Genomic DNA, 19,354 nt, shown 5'->3' on the forward strand with positions numbered 1-19,354 from the left:
TATTCATCCTTCCAGACAAAGCAAAGTTGACCAACTCTACAAAGCGATCTCCAATTTGTCACAGTCAATATCAACTTCTCCCCTTTTCATACTCTCATGACACTTTAAAAACTACTCATCTCTGAATAGTCTTTAAAGTCTGTAAGGGCACAGGCCTTGGTCATATCCATCTTTCCAACATTAGCTCCTAGTACAGAGCAGACACCCTAAAACAGCATACTCACTAAAAGAGGCATGGGAGGTTATGGAAGCAAAAAACAAATGTGCACAAGATCAACTCTCATCTCAGGCCAAAAAATGTCATCATACACCCACACGTGCATGTGATAAAAGCACAAGACAAATGAGAAAAGCCATGCAGGCTCTAAATGAAGCCACTTTCCTACCGACCAGGTGTCCTCAGAGTATAAATGTACTCGGCTGCTCTGCTGTCACTAAAGTAATAGCCACTGTAGTCATTCTGACCAATTCCGTAGTTGGAGGAAATCTCACAGAGGCCAACAGGGAAGCAACCTCCTTAGAACAAGTACATTTAAAACAGGCTGGAGACGCAGCCTGGGCTCTAATTACCTGTAATGCTCACTGGCAGGAATATTCTGAGAGAAGTACAAAGCCGACGTCCGTGCTCTCCAGTGCCATTTCTTTGCAGGAAGGGTATAAAGGACACAGTATTCTAACTCTTCTTGAAGCAGATCCACCAGCTGTTTATGGGATCCTCCATAGAATGCCTCAATGATGAGAATACTCATTGGCCCTTTCAAATCTTCACAGATTCTAGATATTAAGCAAAAAAAATTTTGTATAAATATTTTCAAATAAATATGTTAAAATATTATACCCAGAAAGCAAATAAAGTCGTTTACAGACAAATTACTTTTTTTAAATAGGCTTGTCCCGCTTTTTTAAACAGTATATAACACTTGAGGTTTGTACTTTGGAATCAATATTTTTATACCATTCATGTTAATAAGAGGAAATTAAGATGCTTTATTTTTCTGATTTCTGTTTTCTTCATGTCTTAAGATTACTTCCACAATGACTCAGTTTTTTCTCCTACCCAGGAAGTTAAAGTTCTCTCCTGCTGTGATCACTCACTTCCTGGCTGGAACGGCTGTGACCCTGACTCAGTAACCTCAGCACTGGCTTGGCCCAGAGCTCTATCTAGACTTGGACAGTCACTGAACTCATGTCCTAACTAACACTTCCACTCCAAGAGCCCTTCATTTGTATGGGCCTCTCCAGTTCAGGAATTCTCTGATTCTGGAACTCTCATATTAATCCATCTTTAAATTCATCAGCTACCAATGCCTCCAACGAATCCATATTTAGGAGACAGCACACTCATATTCAAATCTCAATTCTCTAGTGTTAAAAATCTTTAGGATACAATTTCTTGAGACGCTTGACCGCTTCCTCAGTATTGTCAATATCCCACCCCCAAAGGAAGACCGAAAAAGTAGGGTAAAGCTATATGCTTGTGAACCAGCAAAGTTTCTACAACCTTACTTTAAACAACAAATGCATTAAGAGCGATAAAGTAACATTACTATTAAAGATGTGGTAAAATTTTCACCACAGAGAATTGGCTGTCAAGCAACTTTTTACTTTAATAACATCACTTTTGTTAAAGTGCTCAGTGAGATAAAAATATATGTATGAATGTAAAAACTTTTATATATTTCAAATTATATGCTATTTCCTGTAAGAAGTAAAGAAGAAATATCACTTGGTACATAACAACTACATTGTTTAAAAATATTCCAGATGTTTGAATTCTCCTTTATGACTTAAGTAAACACCACTCATTAAGCAAGCATATTGCTTTCCTTAATAATGGTGTTCCACAAAATTATTAGTCTCAAAAACTCAGTGATGCTCCTAACTAAGAAAACTGTGCTTTACCTTGCTCAGTCAAAGCAATGCCTGCTTAAATTGCCTTTCAAAGCAAAACGTCTCAAACGGTTCTCCAAGAAATGACTGAAGTGAAAAAAGCTTATTTCTTGATGTCTTAAATCTTCCAATGAGCATTTTTGGGGAAAAGATACAAACACATATTTCACTTATCTGTAAAATAGGAAGCAGTGCTCCTTGGGTGGAAAAGGTGTGAGTCCTGGGGTCAGGGAGATACAGGTTTGAAGCTCAGCTCTGTCATGTCCCAGCTGTAGGACCTTGGACAAGTTACCTAACATTGTAGGACTTAGTCTCACCTTCTCTAAAATGGGGATAACAGTACTAACCTCAGAGGTGTGCTGTGAAGATAAAATTGAAGCATAGCAGCTGACAAACAGAAATAAGGTATTTTGCCCCTCCCATTATTAGGATAAACCACCTTACTTAAGGAGTAAAGATAGAATCCTCCAGCATTTTAAAATCAGTTCTTTTCAATCACAGCTCCCTATTCACCAAGGAAAGGTGGGAAAAGTAGATATACACATGCATTTGAAAGGCAGTGGGTGTTACCCATTCCTCATCAGCAGCTTGTATTTCAAATACAAATTTGAGAGTACTGCAGATTTTGTGGGCAAGAAGTAAGGTCAGAGACTGCGCTATGCAGCTCGATTTTTTCAGGCTGGCTGGTGACTTCAACTTTATAATGCTGTATTCAGTAAGTTAACAAACAGCCTCCAGGTTTAACAAAATGGTAGCCAGTAACCCTGCAAATGAAGGAAACTTCTAGAAAGCAAATGAGAAACTAGTGAAAGGCAATTTTGAAAATTATATCAAAGGTTTCAAGAAAAAATAAAAGCAGTTTAACACTAATTTGCTTACTGCATCACATGACAGATATCTGCTATCTTGCTTTATTTCCTCTGATCTAACCACACTAAGGTGTATATGCTGTGCATACGCTTAAAAGGTCTCTAAAAGGTTCTTATAAAAATGACCTGAGATATTTCCCCAAGTGATGGAATGTGATATAAACCACTCTAGAGAATATTCCACTCATATATAACCTCAAAGAAAGCAGCATTAATATTTGGAAAAAAACAAGCTTTCTGATTCTTCATTACTCTGCCCTTTTCCATGATTAATCTAGAGCACGTACCATGCCCTCAGTTAACAGATGTTTCTTATGGGTCTGAATCATGAGTTATCTACAAGCTATCAGCCACAGTGGAGGCAGTGCGTGTAGGTGCTGCTGTAGATTCAAGACACTCACTAAGCAGAACTGAACACCAAGCATGTGGGAGGTTGAAAAATAGAAAAGCGGAAAAAAGATTATAGTTATAGTAGATTTCCACCCCTTTAATAGCTCAGTAAGAAGAGTGAAATGTACAGGTTTGAACTAGCCTTTACTTGAGCATTCTTCTAGTGGCCAACGGGTGTGCCTGCATTTGGGGTATTTTTCTAGGGAAAGTAACTATGTCCTACCATCTCTGAAAACTATACTTAGTGGCTTTGATTCATGGAAATTTGTTCTGCTTGTTTTGTGGAGACAGACATATCCTGGCAGTTCCCCCATTTACTTCTACTGCAAATTTTGCAGCAAGAAGAAATTATGTTCTTCCCCTATAGTCTTCTTTAAGCACAACCCGGAAGAAAGATGATTCGCACTAGGTGCAAGCAAAAGAGGGGAACCTGATTTTTAAATATAAGATTCAAACCAAATGTCATTACAGCACATAAAAGAACTGCTCAAATACTTTCACTGTGCTTGACTGAGCTTTGTTTTAGAAAACACTGCTGGAAATATATGAGCAGGAGTCAGGGAAAAAAAAAAAAAAGACACTGTGTTAAAAAGGATTTTTGCTGTTACGCTGGAATTTCCTAAAAGGTAACGGGAGTACACCATTTGCCCATTTTAGCAGTAATCCCAGAAAACTGAAGATGGTCACCCGACATAATAGATGCTCATGAGCACGCCAGGTAAATACAGACATTTTGCACCACTAGCAATGGCTACTGGAGAGTGAGTGGTTTGGAGCAGCATTAACAGGGCCTCAACACTGAAAGTCCTCACTCCAGGGTCTCCTCCATGGCAGGAAGCTGCGGCCAGGTGTTTGCCAAAAGATGCTGGGTGAGCCTACATGCAGCCAAGTGTCTTACATAGGTGCCTGAATTTATGAATCTGTTAAGGCATTAGCGCATGTACCACCACAGACCTTAAGCCCTGAAACAATTAAACGGAGTAAGTATATTAGAATTAGGGGTATGGCATTTTAAAAGGAAGAAACAAACAAACAAACAAAACTTCCCACATTGGAGAATAAACACCAAACAGAAAGCCCACGTCCTTTCTACATGACACTAGAATGATATTTTATGAGTAAATGGCCAATCCATTCATACTCCCTAAAAGAGCATAAAAAATGTTTCAGATAAATTTTTATCAGCTTTTAAGTTTTTCTGCTTAAACAACTAAGCTTCAGTTTTAAAAAACCTCATTTCTTCAGCATTCTTTATTCCCCAGTGACACCAGATGAATGAGAACCTGCTACACTATTAAAGCTTTATGAAAGTTTAATTCATTATCAATACTATGATTTAATGATACGTGGTTAAATGCTAAACATTAATTTAGCAATATCAAAAGAGTCAAAGTGATAGCTAGGACATAGGAATGTTAAACCACTTCAAGTTCTATTTAAGATTACCAGAGGTCAAAATGATCTATTGGAGAATTATCTGCCTTCCAAAAATGTACATTTACAATTAAAAGGGAATAGAGGGCTTCCCTGGTGGCGCAGTGGTTGAGAGTCTGCCTGCCGATGCAGGGCACACGGGTTCGAGCCCTGGTCTGGGAAGATCCCACATGCCGCGGAGCAACTGGGCCCGTGAGCCACAATTACTGAGCCTGCGCGTCTGGAGCCTGTGCTCCGCAACAAGAGAGGCTGCCATAGTGAGAGGCCCGCGCGCTGTGATGAAGAGTGGCCCCCACTTGCCGCAACTGGAGAGAGCCCTCGCGCAGAAGCGAGGACCCAACACAGCCATAAATAAATTAAATAAATAAATAAATAAATAATTAAAAAAAAAAAAAAAAGGGAATAGAAGGTGAAAAATCACAATAGTATTTCATATAAATATTTTGACCAAAATGAAAAGGTGCCATTAGAGTCATCTCAATTAAAAACAAAAAATGCATTATTGATAAGATCACCAAGAACAAAAGTAGTCTGAAACCAACTGTGAATATTTTTAAATTTATATTAAAACTTTTGTCATCGTACCTGCATTTATTTTAAGGTTGACCCAGTTTCTTTATTCCTTGAGCCATGATCATTTTCAAGGTGAACTACATTTTTGTCTACCTCCTCTAACAGTTACAACTGCTGTGGTAGTTCAGTTTTTTGGTTTTTTTTTTAAACAGTATAGCTAAAGGAAATTTGCCATATGCCACTGATTTATTGAAAAAGATGTGCTAAGTATAAATATCTCATGTGGATTTTTAAAAACTAAAGCTAAGTCACATTAGAAACCCATAATTAGCCCCCATATATGATGTCAATGCAGTTACCTATAATATTCAAATAATTTTCCAACCAAATACCAAGTAATAATTTTAAATTAGAGGACGTGTTGTATTAATATATTCCACAGACACCTTACTGCTACTAGTTGTAGGAAGGTACGGTTTCAGTGATGATGGTTTTAACGATTTTAATCCCACACACATGAGAAATTGATTCCACAGGCTAATCCACACATGGCTTGATACCTTAAACTTCAATCAATTGCTGAAAATATATTTTCTATTTGCCTATATACAGTACTTGGAAAGTTGAGCTTGGCAGAGCAAAAATAGAAAGCTTAAACACAAAAAGGTGTAAATTGAGGAAAGTAGAATTTGAGTAGGATTTCCCAATAGGTCATCAGAGGTTTACCTAGTATTTCCTAACTGACCCTTTCCCCTCTTCCCTTCTGAACCTCCAACCACCAGCTCCAACACACCCAGGTTCTACTTAAAAAGCAGCCAATAACCCAGCAGAGTAAAACAGGGCAGTACTGAGAAAAGTTCGTATTACCTTCCAGCCCACTCACTTATTTTAATGATTCATCAGGGAAACCCCAGTTGTTCAAATATACCTGAAATCTCATTAAACAAAAAAAAAAAAAACAAGCATGAAAAGATTTCTGCTTTGAAACATATTGTCATTGATTCCCCTAACAGAACCTATTAAGGGTAAATGTGTAGTAAAAATATATTTTGCTGAAAAAGTTTCTTCAAAGTACTATAATACACTCTATTATGACATGGGGGGAAAAAGAGACAAGGATAAACAGATCCTATGAAAAAGTTATTATAAAAAATGTCATAAAAATCATGCATAGCAAATACATCCTAACCCCTAAAGCTTCAGTGTAATCTCTGAAGACTGATAATCTAACATTGAATGCAGTGCAATAAACTTGCAATCCTAAAACTATAGGCATTCACAATATTATACACAAGTAAAGAAAGTCTGACCAATAGTAAGGCATGAAATTGGATTCCTGAGCATTAATTTGAATTGAAGATAACATACAACAGAAACTGATCATTATTCCATTTGATTATGGGGCATACAACCTAACATTTATGATAACTTGTATACTACTGTGTACTTAAATAGCAACATTTTTTTTTTAATCTTGGGTTCATACTGAAAAAGATGTAGCACTCTAATATTCTATTCCCCCACAAGGCTATGGATATTCTAATTTCATCAACTCTGACTTTTATTTCCTGCTGTGATAACTAAGAAGTGAGGACTTATGCACCAAAACCAAGATTTGGTAAGAAGACTTATATGCCACACTGTTTGTGAGACAATTTAAAGCTATTTTCAAATGTGCTGTTCCAAATATATGATTTGCAATGATCTTTTAACACATGCTCTTTTTAAAATTACAGTCATATATGCATATACGGCTATTTAATTTTCCCTGACAAATATTTTCATTCTTTCTTGATTTGGGATTTAACTTTCTGCTTAAAAATATCCATCACTTATGCCATGACTTGAATTAACACAAAGTCTTGGTTATAACTATCAGTATCAAATGCAAATTCGACAAATACCTACATGTACCGACAGTATGACATCATTCACTTGTTTTCAAATATGCATAATTTCCACAAACAACTAGATATATATATGTATATACATATAAAACAAATTCATTACCTTACATTTTGTAAAGTAATATTCCACATTAATAGCAAAATTATAACTGTGAAAAATTTTTCTGTTAGTGTACTGGTTTAATTCCACAGACAAATAAAATATTAACCCTCTTTCAATTTGTCATTGCTATCAATTTCATGAATAATTTTAAACTATAAAAGTAGCAATGAATTAGTTCTACTGAATACTAAAAATATTTTCAATTTGCTGACATTTTAAAATGTGGCAGTGTATTTATGAATCAATCGGAGATTTTATACCAGAAAATTATCTCATCACTCATTTGAACTATTGCATTACCCTTTTAACTAGGTCTCCATGCTACCATGCAATCCAGTTCCCATCACACCATTCTCCATAATCCAGCCACAAATAATCTTACAAAATGCAAATCTGATCATGAAGTGACATGCTCAAAAACCTTCCATATCTCCATCACCTAAGGACAAAACCCAAGGCGCTACACATGGCAGTTAAGACCTTCCTTTTCTGGCCTCTTCCTTTCTTTTCACTACAGCCTTGTTTCCCCTTCTCTGACTTCAATCCTCTTCCCCCACTTCCCCAGGATCATCAAAGCAATACCAAGTACTCACACTCACATGGCTATTTTACACTTCTGTGACTTCACACCTTTATCTCTTTTCCGTCAGCCTTTTCTTCAAGTTCACCTGATGAAATTTTCTTAAAATTTCTGCATGTGAATCACCAACTCCAAGAAGCCTTTCCCAGAACTCCTCTTAAACATAACTTCTTTTCTACTCTGTGCAGTAGCATTTTACTTGTTTCACTCTATTTCCATGTTCTGCTTCCCTATGGGACTGTAAAAAATTTGGAGGATGTGGATCATGTCATTATTTTCCTGGGGGTTATCCCAGGATCTGCTATATAGTGGATGTTACTAAGTTTTTTTGTAGAGTTGAACTGAAGATCAGGAGGAAATGGGAAGTTGATTCTGCCCTTAAAGAAGTAACATTGTTTTCACCTGAACACAGGTCCTGAGCAAACCAGTGTCAGGCAGCACTATATTTGCTACTAGTGATTTCCCATTATTCCTGAAGCCTAAACTAAATCAAGCAGCTAGTGTATCTGAACACATTTTATACTCTCTTTCAAATACTTATTCTTTTTTCTTAATGTTCACTGAATTTATTGAAATGAATAAATTATTTTCATGTAGATGAGTGTTTGTCTTAACCTACTAATGCAACAGAAGTAACAGTGATTAAAGAAGTGGGAGAAACACCATAAGCAACTGAATTCTAGGCCAAAGCAAGTTTCACGGCCTAAGAGAATATCTGTGCGATCCATGAATTTTGAAAATCACCTACCGTTTTTTATTCTGTTTGATCTATCGTCATCCTAGTTTAATACTAAAAGTGGAAGTAGGATGAGAAACCAATTCCCTCACCATCAATCTGGAGATCCCATTCCACATTTAGTAATTAGGCTTTTATTCAACAGGGAAGGAAAAAAGGCATTTTTAAATACTTTCTGCCAACAATTATGCATTTTATAAAAGTTTGACAAGATGAATAATGTATTTGCTTTCTCAAGATGGCATTTCTCCAAGCTTTCCACCTTCCTGAAATGGGCTGCAAATCAGCTCAGTGGGAGAAAATAGGGCTATCTGACCCATTCGGATATGGACCCCTAAGTGGAGAAGCCAGGGTGAATCGCAGAATCATAGATGGAAGGAAGGCTGGTGCCACTGTTCGATCACTTCTCTTTTATAGAAGAAGAAATAGAGACTATTGGCATCAAAGAATAAGTGACACAGCAAGGGTTTAAACCCAGGCTTTCTAACCCCATATTCACATATCTTTCCATTATACTTCATTCCAGGCACCTGATATGACCTAAGTAAAAGGTGCCTCCATTTCCTAGTCTTTGTAGTTTTTGGATTGAATATCAATATTTAATAATTATTACTACGTAATGGTATATATTGCAGTATAAATGTATATGCATGTGGAATGTAAATGCCAGTATAAGATGATAGATATATTTATTGCATATTACATTTAAAAAGAACTCCCAATAGTTTGTAAATCTAGGACATCGGTGGTATAAGTCACACAAAACTGAATACCAAATGGTTAGGATCACAAAACTCAAACTTTTGTGACTTCTTCCTGAGTCCTGTATAATCATCCCTCCCCTCACCTCACAACCCTTATCCTTCATCCCCCAGCTCTAGATTGGCAATTTTTTGATAGGATAATAGGATGGACAAAAGACAAAATCCAAGATTCATATAGCAAGAAAGGTGTAGAATGGGAGGGGAGGAGGTCCGCCATAGGGCTATATTCAGTCTATTTCATAATTAGCTACAGTCACCATCAAACAAAGTCCGGGTCCCCTTGATGTAACAATCTGTAGTACGTCTCAGTACTTACCCCTTGTAGACTATATTTACATGAGTGATTACATAATACCCATTTCCTCCCCTGGATATTAAGCTCCATGAGGAAACTGACCAGGTCTGCTTGATCATCACTATACCCCCAGCACGTAGCAAACAGAAGGTGTTCAGCAAATGTGCATTGAGTCTATAAACACATAAAACCCTTTAGCAATTCCCTCGACAATTCCTTCCTAATTCATCCAAGACCTTTATTATTATCAACCAGAAATAATCACCCCTTACTACCACTAATTACTATTTACTCTCATGGACAGAACTTAATGCACACTTTCTATCACCATCTAAATATAACAGGTGGCATCTTATTGTATTCAAAATGACACACCTCATTCTAAGGAAAACAGTTCTGCCAACAGTCCTGCTGAGGTGTTTGGAAATCATGTTTCATACCATGGGCAACTACCTTCTCTGACCTGACTGGACTCTGTTAAGAATATTTAACCAAAGGACAGTCAAGTCTATAACCTGGAAGGATTCAACTGGTTTAATCATTAGACTGACATTTTTTATTAGACAGAAGCATTATCTTGCTACCCTACATGGACTTCTATGCCAAATTTTAACTCAGACCTAGTTTGTGCAAGGTAATTATAAATATATACACCAAACAAATTTAAAACAAAATGACTAACAGATTCTTAACTACCCTGGCACTAGTGCATCTCACTCAAACATCTTTTAAGAACTTAATACGTATTAACTAAAAAAAAATTGTTGAGAAGTTTCCCTCTCCAAGTGGGAGGCACATGTCACATTTTCAGTTAATTCTGAAACAGAGATAGCAGGGTTACGCTAACACACAAGCATTCTCAATGTCCTATTTGAAGTGCAGCAAACCAAGCAAACATGGGTGGCATTCCCTTGATGAGTTGAAATAAATGTCACCAAGTATAACGTTCTGGATTTACTCACTTCCAGTGAAAAATAAAAAGGACATAATCTCACAACTCAATCTGTTTATCAGTGAAGGAAATCAACTTAAAAGAAATGCAAAATCAGGGGGCAAAAGAGTATCAGGTAAACAGTTGGGAGAAGAAAAAGAAATTTCCATAGAGGAGTAGAGAGCCAGAAATAGAAATCCTTAGTACTGATGTTAGATACCTTTAGTATTTTAAAATTCATTTTATATCAGTGAAAGTCACCCTGCAGTAACATATTTTTTAAATGGTGTTAGGAAGTATGACGTGAAGCCAGTATCAGAATCTGTCCTTTAAGATCCAAATCAATAAAACCATAAAGATGTATCAATTAAAATATTTAGTGTCACTTCTCTCATCTCCAAAGTTCCACATGAATATAGAAATTTATTAGAAGTAGCATTAGTTCAAAGTGTGTTTTCTTCTATTTATTTACTGTAACAGGTCTTTTTCTAGTTGCCATATATTTTTCAAGCATCTTCTGATTTGCCAATAGTCTAAGACATTTATTGGTGGTTTAAGAAGTCATCTCTAGATAGAGTCTAGGGATTGTTACCGATAAATTTTAAAAAGCCCAGAAACCCAGTTTAGACAAGGACTGAGTAAATCTGGGGCTAACAGATGTGTTAATGAGAGCTGTATCACTATTTTTAAATATCACAAGGGGCATATCATTAGCTACTCACTATTATAAGAGAAAGAGTCAGTCTGATAATAATAGACTGGGATTTTAATATCCTGAAGATATTTAGGAATGAGCCTATTGAGTAATGTAAAGGCATTACACAGACAAGGGTATATAATTTCTAGAAGGTCTACTCTTCTCCATAGTTTTGCACAGGCTTGCCCATATCATCTGACACACAAGTTTCCACTAAAAGAAGATAAGAGGCAATAGCTCAAAGTTCCCTGATTGGAGCAAGCACTATGACTTTTATCTATCTAGCGGCCTTGCTTGTCACTATTATCTCTTTATCAAATGGTTTTTCAAGGAGACATTCCAATAATACAAATATTTGGTCTAATGAGGCAGACCCTACAGCACAGAGTATTCTTTGCAAACTACCCAAAACCGCACTCTGCATCCTCACTATCTCTTAAGGAAGTAATTTCACAGTTTGCAAACAGTGTGTTCAAACAGAGTAAGGTTGCTTAGGAGTTTAATTCCCCCTTGCATCTCTACTGGCATATATGTGTTCCATATCTGGGACCGTAAGTCTCTCTACTGGATTAATTAGCATTCAAAGTTAACAAACAGCCTGAATCACTGTTGAGAGAGATAATAACTTAAACTCCTAAAACTAGGTATATAATATCCTGTATTTCATATAATGGTCATTCAACTGATTTTAGTAGAACTGAATGAAGTAAAGAAATACTTTGCTTCCACTTATCCCTCTTGCTCAATGCTCTAATGTCCCTTTTCCTGCCTTGTTTCTAAACTTTACTTGCAAGAACTAAATTTAAAATATCAGATAAACTCCTTCAGATTGTTCAGAGTAAATGCCTGCCGGGCGCAATGTGTTACCTCTCCTGGGAGCACCTGTACGTGACAAAGGAGCGACAGGTGATGGTGAAATTTCAGCCCTCTGCAAAGTACAGTTGATCCTTGAAGAACAAGAGGAAGAGGGAGGTTAATCCATGGATAATTTATAGTAATTTCCTTCCAATGTGCAAATCCAACCCACCACAGACCCTAGAGTACTGTAGTATTTACTACTGAAAACTATCCTGGTATATGCAGACCCATGCAGTTCAAACCTGAGCTGTTCAAGGGTTAATTGTAGATGAGAATAGTTGTGAATTAAAAGGACCCTTCTCAAGTCCTGAAAACACAGCCTGAAGGCTGCTACCTACTCTACTAATGCATAAGGCTAGATCTGCTTGAAAGTATTAAAATGTCCTATCACATTTGAACATAATACAAAAGGTTTGAAAACTGTGCATATCTTTTGATTCAACAATAACACTTCCAACAATTAACTCTGGAACTTGTCAAGAATCTTTCTTAAAGTCTTTGCCCCAAATTGAAAACAATCAAAATATCCAAAAAAAAAAAAAAAGGATTTCTTATGATCAAATGATTAATGATCAAAAATCATAATGAAGACTGTTTACTGGCATGGGAAAATGTCTCTACTATTGTGTGACTGCATGAAATGAATATATTAAAATATATGTTGGAATGACTAGATAAACATGAGAGAGTGCACATGCACACAGGTAGATATAAATAATCATTTATGGTAGAATTATGAGCGATTTTGTTTTTCTCTTTGTACTTCATTTTATTCTTCAAGTTATCTTCACTGAATATGTTTCAACTTAAAAGAAACTATAAATTTTTCTTAACTTTAGGGAAGGAGGCCAAATCATTTGAAATAACAAACTACTTCCCAATTACTGAAGGCTTCCTCCCCTTCAGGAGATTGCAAGTGGTTTTCAAATTATTTTAACTGCTATTGCTATAAGGAAACTTATTAAAAAATAATCATCAAGGGTTAAACTAATGCAGCTAGGGTTAGTCACAAACACTATAATTTGATTTTGCAAATACTGCTTGCCTAATGCATGAAATAAAAGTAATACTCAATTAATTTAAAAATGTAGTCGAATTATTAAATAATTATAAACAGATCAAGATCTTTATTTACTATATATAAGAAATCTGGAGCTGTACTTTGACAGAGCGTGTTAAGAACTAAAATATTATTTTGGTACTTATGGTTTTGAATAGGAACATGGGTAAGTATAGCACAAACTCAAAGTTTTAAAGTTCAAGTAAAATGGCAAAATTAACTGGAGCCGTAAATAATTAGGTATGCGTCTTGAAATAAGGGGAAATATTTAATTAAGGTGAATAAAATTGAAAGAACTTCTAGTTTCACACATAATTTCCAAAGTGTCTGTATTAAGAAAGAAGAAAAATGTTATTGCATTATCATCCATATGTGTTACACGTTTGAAAAAAGAAAGAGACTCATTGGCTATCCAACTACTAGAGACACAGTCCTGCAACATTAAAAGACTGTCTCCTCTCATAACCACTCAGATCATTCCTATATTTAGATACATGCGGTAGATGAATGGATACTCAATAAATATTAACTGGATACTTGATAAAGTTAAATTTTATGGCATGTGAATTATATCTCAATAAAGCTGTTATTTTTAATTAATTAATTAATTAATATTAACTCAATGGCAACTTAGGCTTAGTAGAGAAATATTTTTAAATGGAGCCTCCAAGATCTAGTACTTTTTACAATTTAAACACCATGTTTCATTTTCAAGTAATAAGAAATAACTCTATTATTCCTGGAATTGTTTTCCAATGTAACTGTTTCATCATATTTCATTTTTAAAATCATCTATACTGAAAAACTTCACTTACAAATGTAGAAAGAAAACAACCTACCACTAAAAGTATACAAGTAATTAAAAACTAACTTCCAGAAAACACAAAAATACTAATAAAAATATGAAACATGTAAATGAAAAATTAGAGACAAGCTTATCATTCCATCTATTTTTAAAGGGAAACTAAGAATACACCTATCAATATATAACTTTCCATATTTTAAAACGAGCACGAACTTGATATGAAGAAGAAATCCTAATCCTAGGAAAGAGCCATGTGGCATTTTTTAACTTTTATTACCAATTTGTTGACTCTCTGTCCCAGAGCAGATCACCTCCAACATTAGTACTCTGACCTTACAGAAAAGTGACATAAAGTTTATGGTGAGAAAAAATGAGTTTCTATGGGTTTCCAAAAGGGAATTCTTATGACACTAAAAGCCATATAATAATACTGATTTGAGGGTTTCCCTGGTGGCGCAGTGGTTAAGAATCCGCCTGCCAATGCAGGGGACACAGGTTCGAGCCCTGGTCCGGGAAAATCCCACATACTGCGTAGTAACTAAGCCCGTGCACCACAACTACGGAGCCTGCGCTCTAGAGCCCGTGCTCCGCAACAAGAGAAGCCACCGCAATGAGAAGCCCGCGCACCACAACGAAGAGTAGCCCCCGCTCTCCGCAACTAGAGAAAGCCCGCACACAGCAACGAAGACCCAATGCAGCCAAAAATAAATAAATTTTTAAAGAATAATAATAATATTGATTTGATAACCAACTTTTTTACTGCCAAATTACAAACTTCAGATTTCTGGAAAAATATCCAAGTGAATTTGCAGTAAAATACAATAAAAGAGAAGGCTGAGCTCATGATAAGCAGTCTAGATTGCTTTGTAAACTTTAAATACACATATAAAATAATTTTTTTAATCAGGTCTTTTTTAAAGTTTTCAGTATCTCAAGACTGACCTTTTTTACTTTGGGACTGACTGACGCTCTTCCAGACATTTATCCAAAGTCAGTCATAAGCTCACACCTTTCTGAGAAGATAGAAACAAGGATTATTTTCTTGTAAAACCATCCTCAAAAATCAATTAGAATATTCAAAATATTCCATTCTCACAAATGAAAATAAGTTGCTTGCTGAAATGACAGTCTTCCATTTCACTGCCTTAAAAATTAAGCTGGCATGGATAATAAAAGTGTTTTCTAACTGGATATGCTTGGCATTCAAATATTTTTAAAACAAATACTAATCCATAATTAGATTTCACAGGCACAATCTATAAAAAATAGAATTTGTTTTTATTTTTCTGAGAGCAATATTAATGATTTGATATCATAAAAGTTGTAACAATACCATTGCTTGCATAAAACAATAAACAAACCCGCAAATGAATGTTTATTTTCCTTTTCAGTCTAGTTTTTACCATTCATTCATTTAGCAAATATCTATCGTGCCTACTACGTGCCCATCATTGTTCCAGGTACTTGGGGATAAACTGAGCAACAAAACAAACGTTCCTGTTATCATAAGAAATTTCTTTCTAATTGGAGTAAAACGACAATCATCAAGTAAATGTACATCAGATGGTGGCACGTACTATAAAGAAAAATAACACAGGGTAATAGAGAATAAGGGCTGCTGAGGACTGGGGTTGGGGAAGGGCAGGATTTTATATGGAGTTGACTGAGGACGCTTCACTGATGATGAGATGACATCTAAACAGAAACCAGAAGAAGAGAGGGAGGAGGCTCTGCAGACCTGGATCTAAAGCCTTCCAGGCAACAGGCACAGCAAGATACTGAGATGGAATATGCTTGGCATGTGCAGAGAGCAGGAAGGTCTGTGTGACGGCAAAGCATAAACGAATTTGCTTTATTCAACAAGCATTTATTGAATGATTACATTCTGAAAATCAGGCTAAGTGTTTTGTGATATTAAAATGACCCAAATATAGTTTCTGGCCTCAAGCCTGGATATAACTACAATACAGAGTGAAAAATGTTATTAACCAGTTGAACTGGTTCTCAAAGAGGGACCAATAGCAAGTTCTACTTCAAGAAGATGAACCGAGAGCCTAGGAAGTACAGCAGCCAAAATCCCAATTACAAAGAAGAACTGAAGAAATGTGCAGATACTCTTCGTTCATTCAACTCTTTTCTCCTTTTGCTTTCTTCTATTGTAGAATTCAGGCTAAAATACTTAGTCTCCACAGTCTTCCAAAATGACATAGTGGAAAGAAGGCTCAAAATTGGAAAGCGCCCACTACTGGGAGCCAGGACACTGCTGCACAACTCTGAACAAATCAACAACCTGCAGGGCTTTTAGCTGACCCACCCCAAACCTCTGGTATCAGGCCCTCCCCTCCCAAGCCCTTCTGCCCTCAGCCTCCCTTATCATCCTCAACCTCAACTACATTTAATCTGTCTTCCATTCTTCCTCTGAAATTTACAGGTACCTTAGTGTCCATCCTCTCAAAAACATAAGATTATTTCTACCTAAGAAAGAAAATTACTTAACAAGAAACAAGACCTCTTACAATTTGGTCCCAAGTTCCTTTTTAGCCTCAATTCCTATCACTGCCACAAGCCTACCATTACTCCAAACACAACAGACTCCTTGCCATTTATCAAACATTCCATATACATTCCCACCATCAAGCACTGCTAGTGCTACTTCTTCTTTCTGGAATCCTTTCACCTTTACTACCTACATATATACAGTTCAAGACTCCACTGAAATCCCATTTCATCCATGAAGGTTTAAGTCAACTGCTTACCCATATTCACCCTATCAGAAGTAATTACTCCTTCCTCTGTAGTAACACCAACTTGGCTTACACCCCAATAAGAGCAGCTACCACAATCCTACTTGTACTATCGTTGTAGAGTATATGTGTGTGTCTTCCGAACCAGATTTTGTTTCTGTGGCAGCAGAGTTTGTGTACAATTCATATTTATATCTATGCATAATCCAGCAAAGTACTTTGTATGCCAGGCATTCAGTTAATGTGTTTCAAATTCTCGTCAATAGACTACAAGAAACCCTCACAAAAGGCGAGGGGGCAAAAGAGGTATTCCTGAATTGAAGATTATAGCAGCATTATAAAGTGAACTGTCCAGCAATCAGCTATTCAAATAAGTTCTAAATCATTGCAAGTATCATTGAATGAGGACAAAGACAACAAAAAGTAAACCATGAGTGCTTATTGGGCAGCATAAAGTTAAAGAGGAATGGGGAAATGCAAAACCTAAAGTTACCTATATTAGGAAGCATTACCAAGGGATACTCAAACAACTCATTTAACAAATATTGACTAAGTGCCTACTTTAGGCCAGATACTCTATTAATTGCTGAGAATACAAAGGTGAAAATAGTGAGAAAAGGCTGAAGTTTTACAAGCAATATTTTTAAGTGCAAAGTGTTGGCCTATAAATTATTACTTCCTGAAGTATGACCAAAACAGCATCTTAAGGACCAAGAGACTGACTATGGATACCCAATTCCAAATCTAGAAAACTATCTTGCCTAAATTGTGATTATGTAGGCACTCTCTCCCAGGACTGCTTCTGAATGTTAAAAGGACCTCCTTTATTTTCAGTGACTATAAACTGCTCAGATAGAAAATTTGAGTTCCAGATACTTGAATACATTCCCTGCTCTGAGATAAGTTCTATCCATGCACAGGTTGTTTTAGTAATTAAGGTGCCAACAACCCTGCCATCGTGAATGAAAAGGGAGGAATTTATTAAAATAGTGCTATATAGGGGATGTTGTATGGGAGATAGTGGATAGTTGTTTGCTTTGTCCTCTGAGGTCAAAATAAAAGAAACAGAATGAAAATACAACAAAAGGGATTTAGGTTAGACATAGGAGGAGATGTGAAGCACTGATTCACACTACCAAGTTATACCCTGAGCCATTTGTTCTGCAGATTTTGAAAAAAGACATAGTCTGCTTTCTTCTTAGTTTAGGGCAAAGCAAGCAGATGTAAAGATGACTTCTTAGGGTTTCTTTCAGACATGTTTTTCTATCGTATGTAACCATTTGCATGCGCAGTGGAAAAATATGAAGCTATCACTCTAAGAATATAGCCAAAATGCCACCTAGGATAAATTTTGATTTAGTGTGCTCTTAGCCATAAGGCTTCCAAGGGTCTAATAACTCCTCCTTATAAATCAACATCAATAATATAAATTATCAAATGACTTATTTGCCTCATTAATAAATTCAAATTGCTTATTTCTTCAAAAACTGAAATCTTAATATGTGAGAACTACAAAATATCCTTGTTTAAACAATAATCTATTCATGGAGTTAAAAAGAAATTATATTTTTAAATTTACCCATGGAATAACTTGCTCCAACAAAAGTATTGGTACTAAGTCATTTTGAGGATTTTTTTATAACCCTTGTAACTGAATATCTTCTACTCAAAACAACTTTGACATCTTTACATTGATGTCCCCTTAGCAATAATGAACAATTTTGTAAAATTTAGTCCACAACCCTCACAAATTAAAAATATGACTGTGCCCTTTACATATATAAATGATTTATACCCATTATATTAACAAATATATTTCTTAGTGCTTATTCATTCATTTAACAAGTGTTTTATTGAGGGTCTATCTAGGCACTGTGCTGAGTGTAGTAGGGACACCAAGCCAAGATGACCTAATTAGAGTTTCTGTCCTCAGTCACAGAAACATAACCTCACAATACCAAAACACATGTACTGGATGTCAAAAGGGAACAAACATCAAGTTGCTTTTTTTTTTTTTTTTTTAACAAATTTATTTATGGTTGAGTTGGGTTTCTGTTGCTGCACGCGGGCCCTCTCTAGTTGCGGCGAGCGGGGGCCGCTTTTCGCTGTGGTGCGGTGGCTTCTCCCGCTGCGGAGCACGGGCTCTAGGTGTGCGGGCTTCAGTAACTGTAGCTCGCGGGCTCTAGGGCGCAGCCTCAGTAGTTGTGGCGCACGGGCTTAGTTGCTCTGTGGCATGTGGGATCTTCCCTGACCAGGGATCGAACCCGTGTCCCCTGCATTGGCAGGAGGATTCTTAACCACTGCACCACCAGGGCACCCCAGCAAGTTGCTTTTGATAAATGGAATACTTATAAATGGAATGGAATATTTCCTGCCATATCAATAAACAAAGGATGCCACAGTCATCAACGATTGCAAACCTCCAATGTGAGCTGGTGAGCACTGAGGAGACTCAGGGCTGAAAAGAATACCTGCCATCTAGCAGCCATCAGACTGTGGCCACTCCCTGTAGTGAGCCCTAAGGAAACTCAGGATGTGAAAATACAGGATACTGGCCCCAGATAGCTGAGGTGCATATCAAAGGAATGATTTCAGTGAGCCCAGATTCTTGAATCTTCCCGTACACAGAAAAGCGCTAAAGTCCTTGAGATACCTGGTTTTCTTTAATTAACAGTATTCTTTTGACGTTCCCGACTACCCGCCCTTTTGTTGCAAAACTCCTATATATCCTGGCTCCTCCCCTCACCTCCTTGGAGCAGTTTCTCAGAGTTATCTGAA

At 36.6% G+C, this 19,354-nt stretch overlaps 1 protein-coding gene across 2 annotated transcripts in view; it reads right to left on the reverse strand.

The window, feature by feature from the left end:
• Nucleotides 1-19,354, reverse strand: part of GTDC1 (glycosyltransferase like domain containing 1) — a 377,323-nt gene that overhangs the window by 272,036 nt on the left and 85,933 nt on the right. For both annotated transcript variants that reach the window (XM_036858347.1, XM_036858348.1), the window contains exons 3-5: nucleotides 14,775-14,845; nucleotides 11,977-12,056; nucleotides 571-774 (exon numbers count right to left, since the gene is read on the reverse strand). In XM_036858347.1, coding sequence (XP_036714242.1) covers nucleotides 571-749 — 179 coding nt within the window. In that variant the 5' untranslated portion in view covers nucleotides 750-774; nucleotides 11,977-12,056; nucleotides 14,775-14,845. The remainder of the gene's footprint in view (nucleotides 1-570; nucleotides 775-11,976; nucleotides 12,057-14,774; nucleotides 14,846-19,354) is intronic.

This window comes from Balaenoptera musculus, chromosome 7 (assembly GCF_009873245.2).
Source record: "Balaenoptera musculus isolate JJ_BM4_2016_0621 chromosome 7, mBalMus1.pri.v3, whole genome shotgun sequence".
Classification (NCBI taxonomy): Eukaryota; Metazoa; Chordata; class Mammalia; order Artiodactyla; family Balaenopteridae; genus Balaenoptera; species Balaenoptera musculus.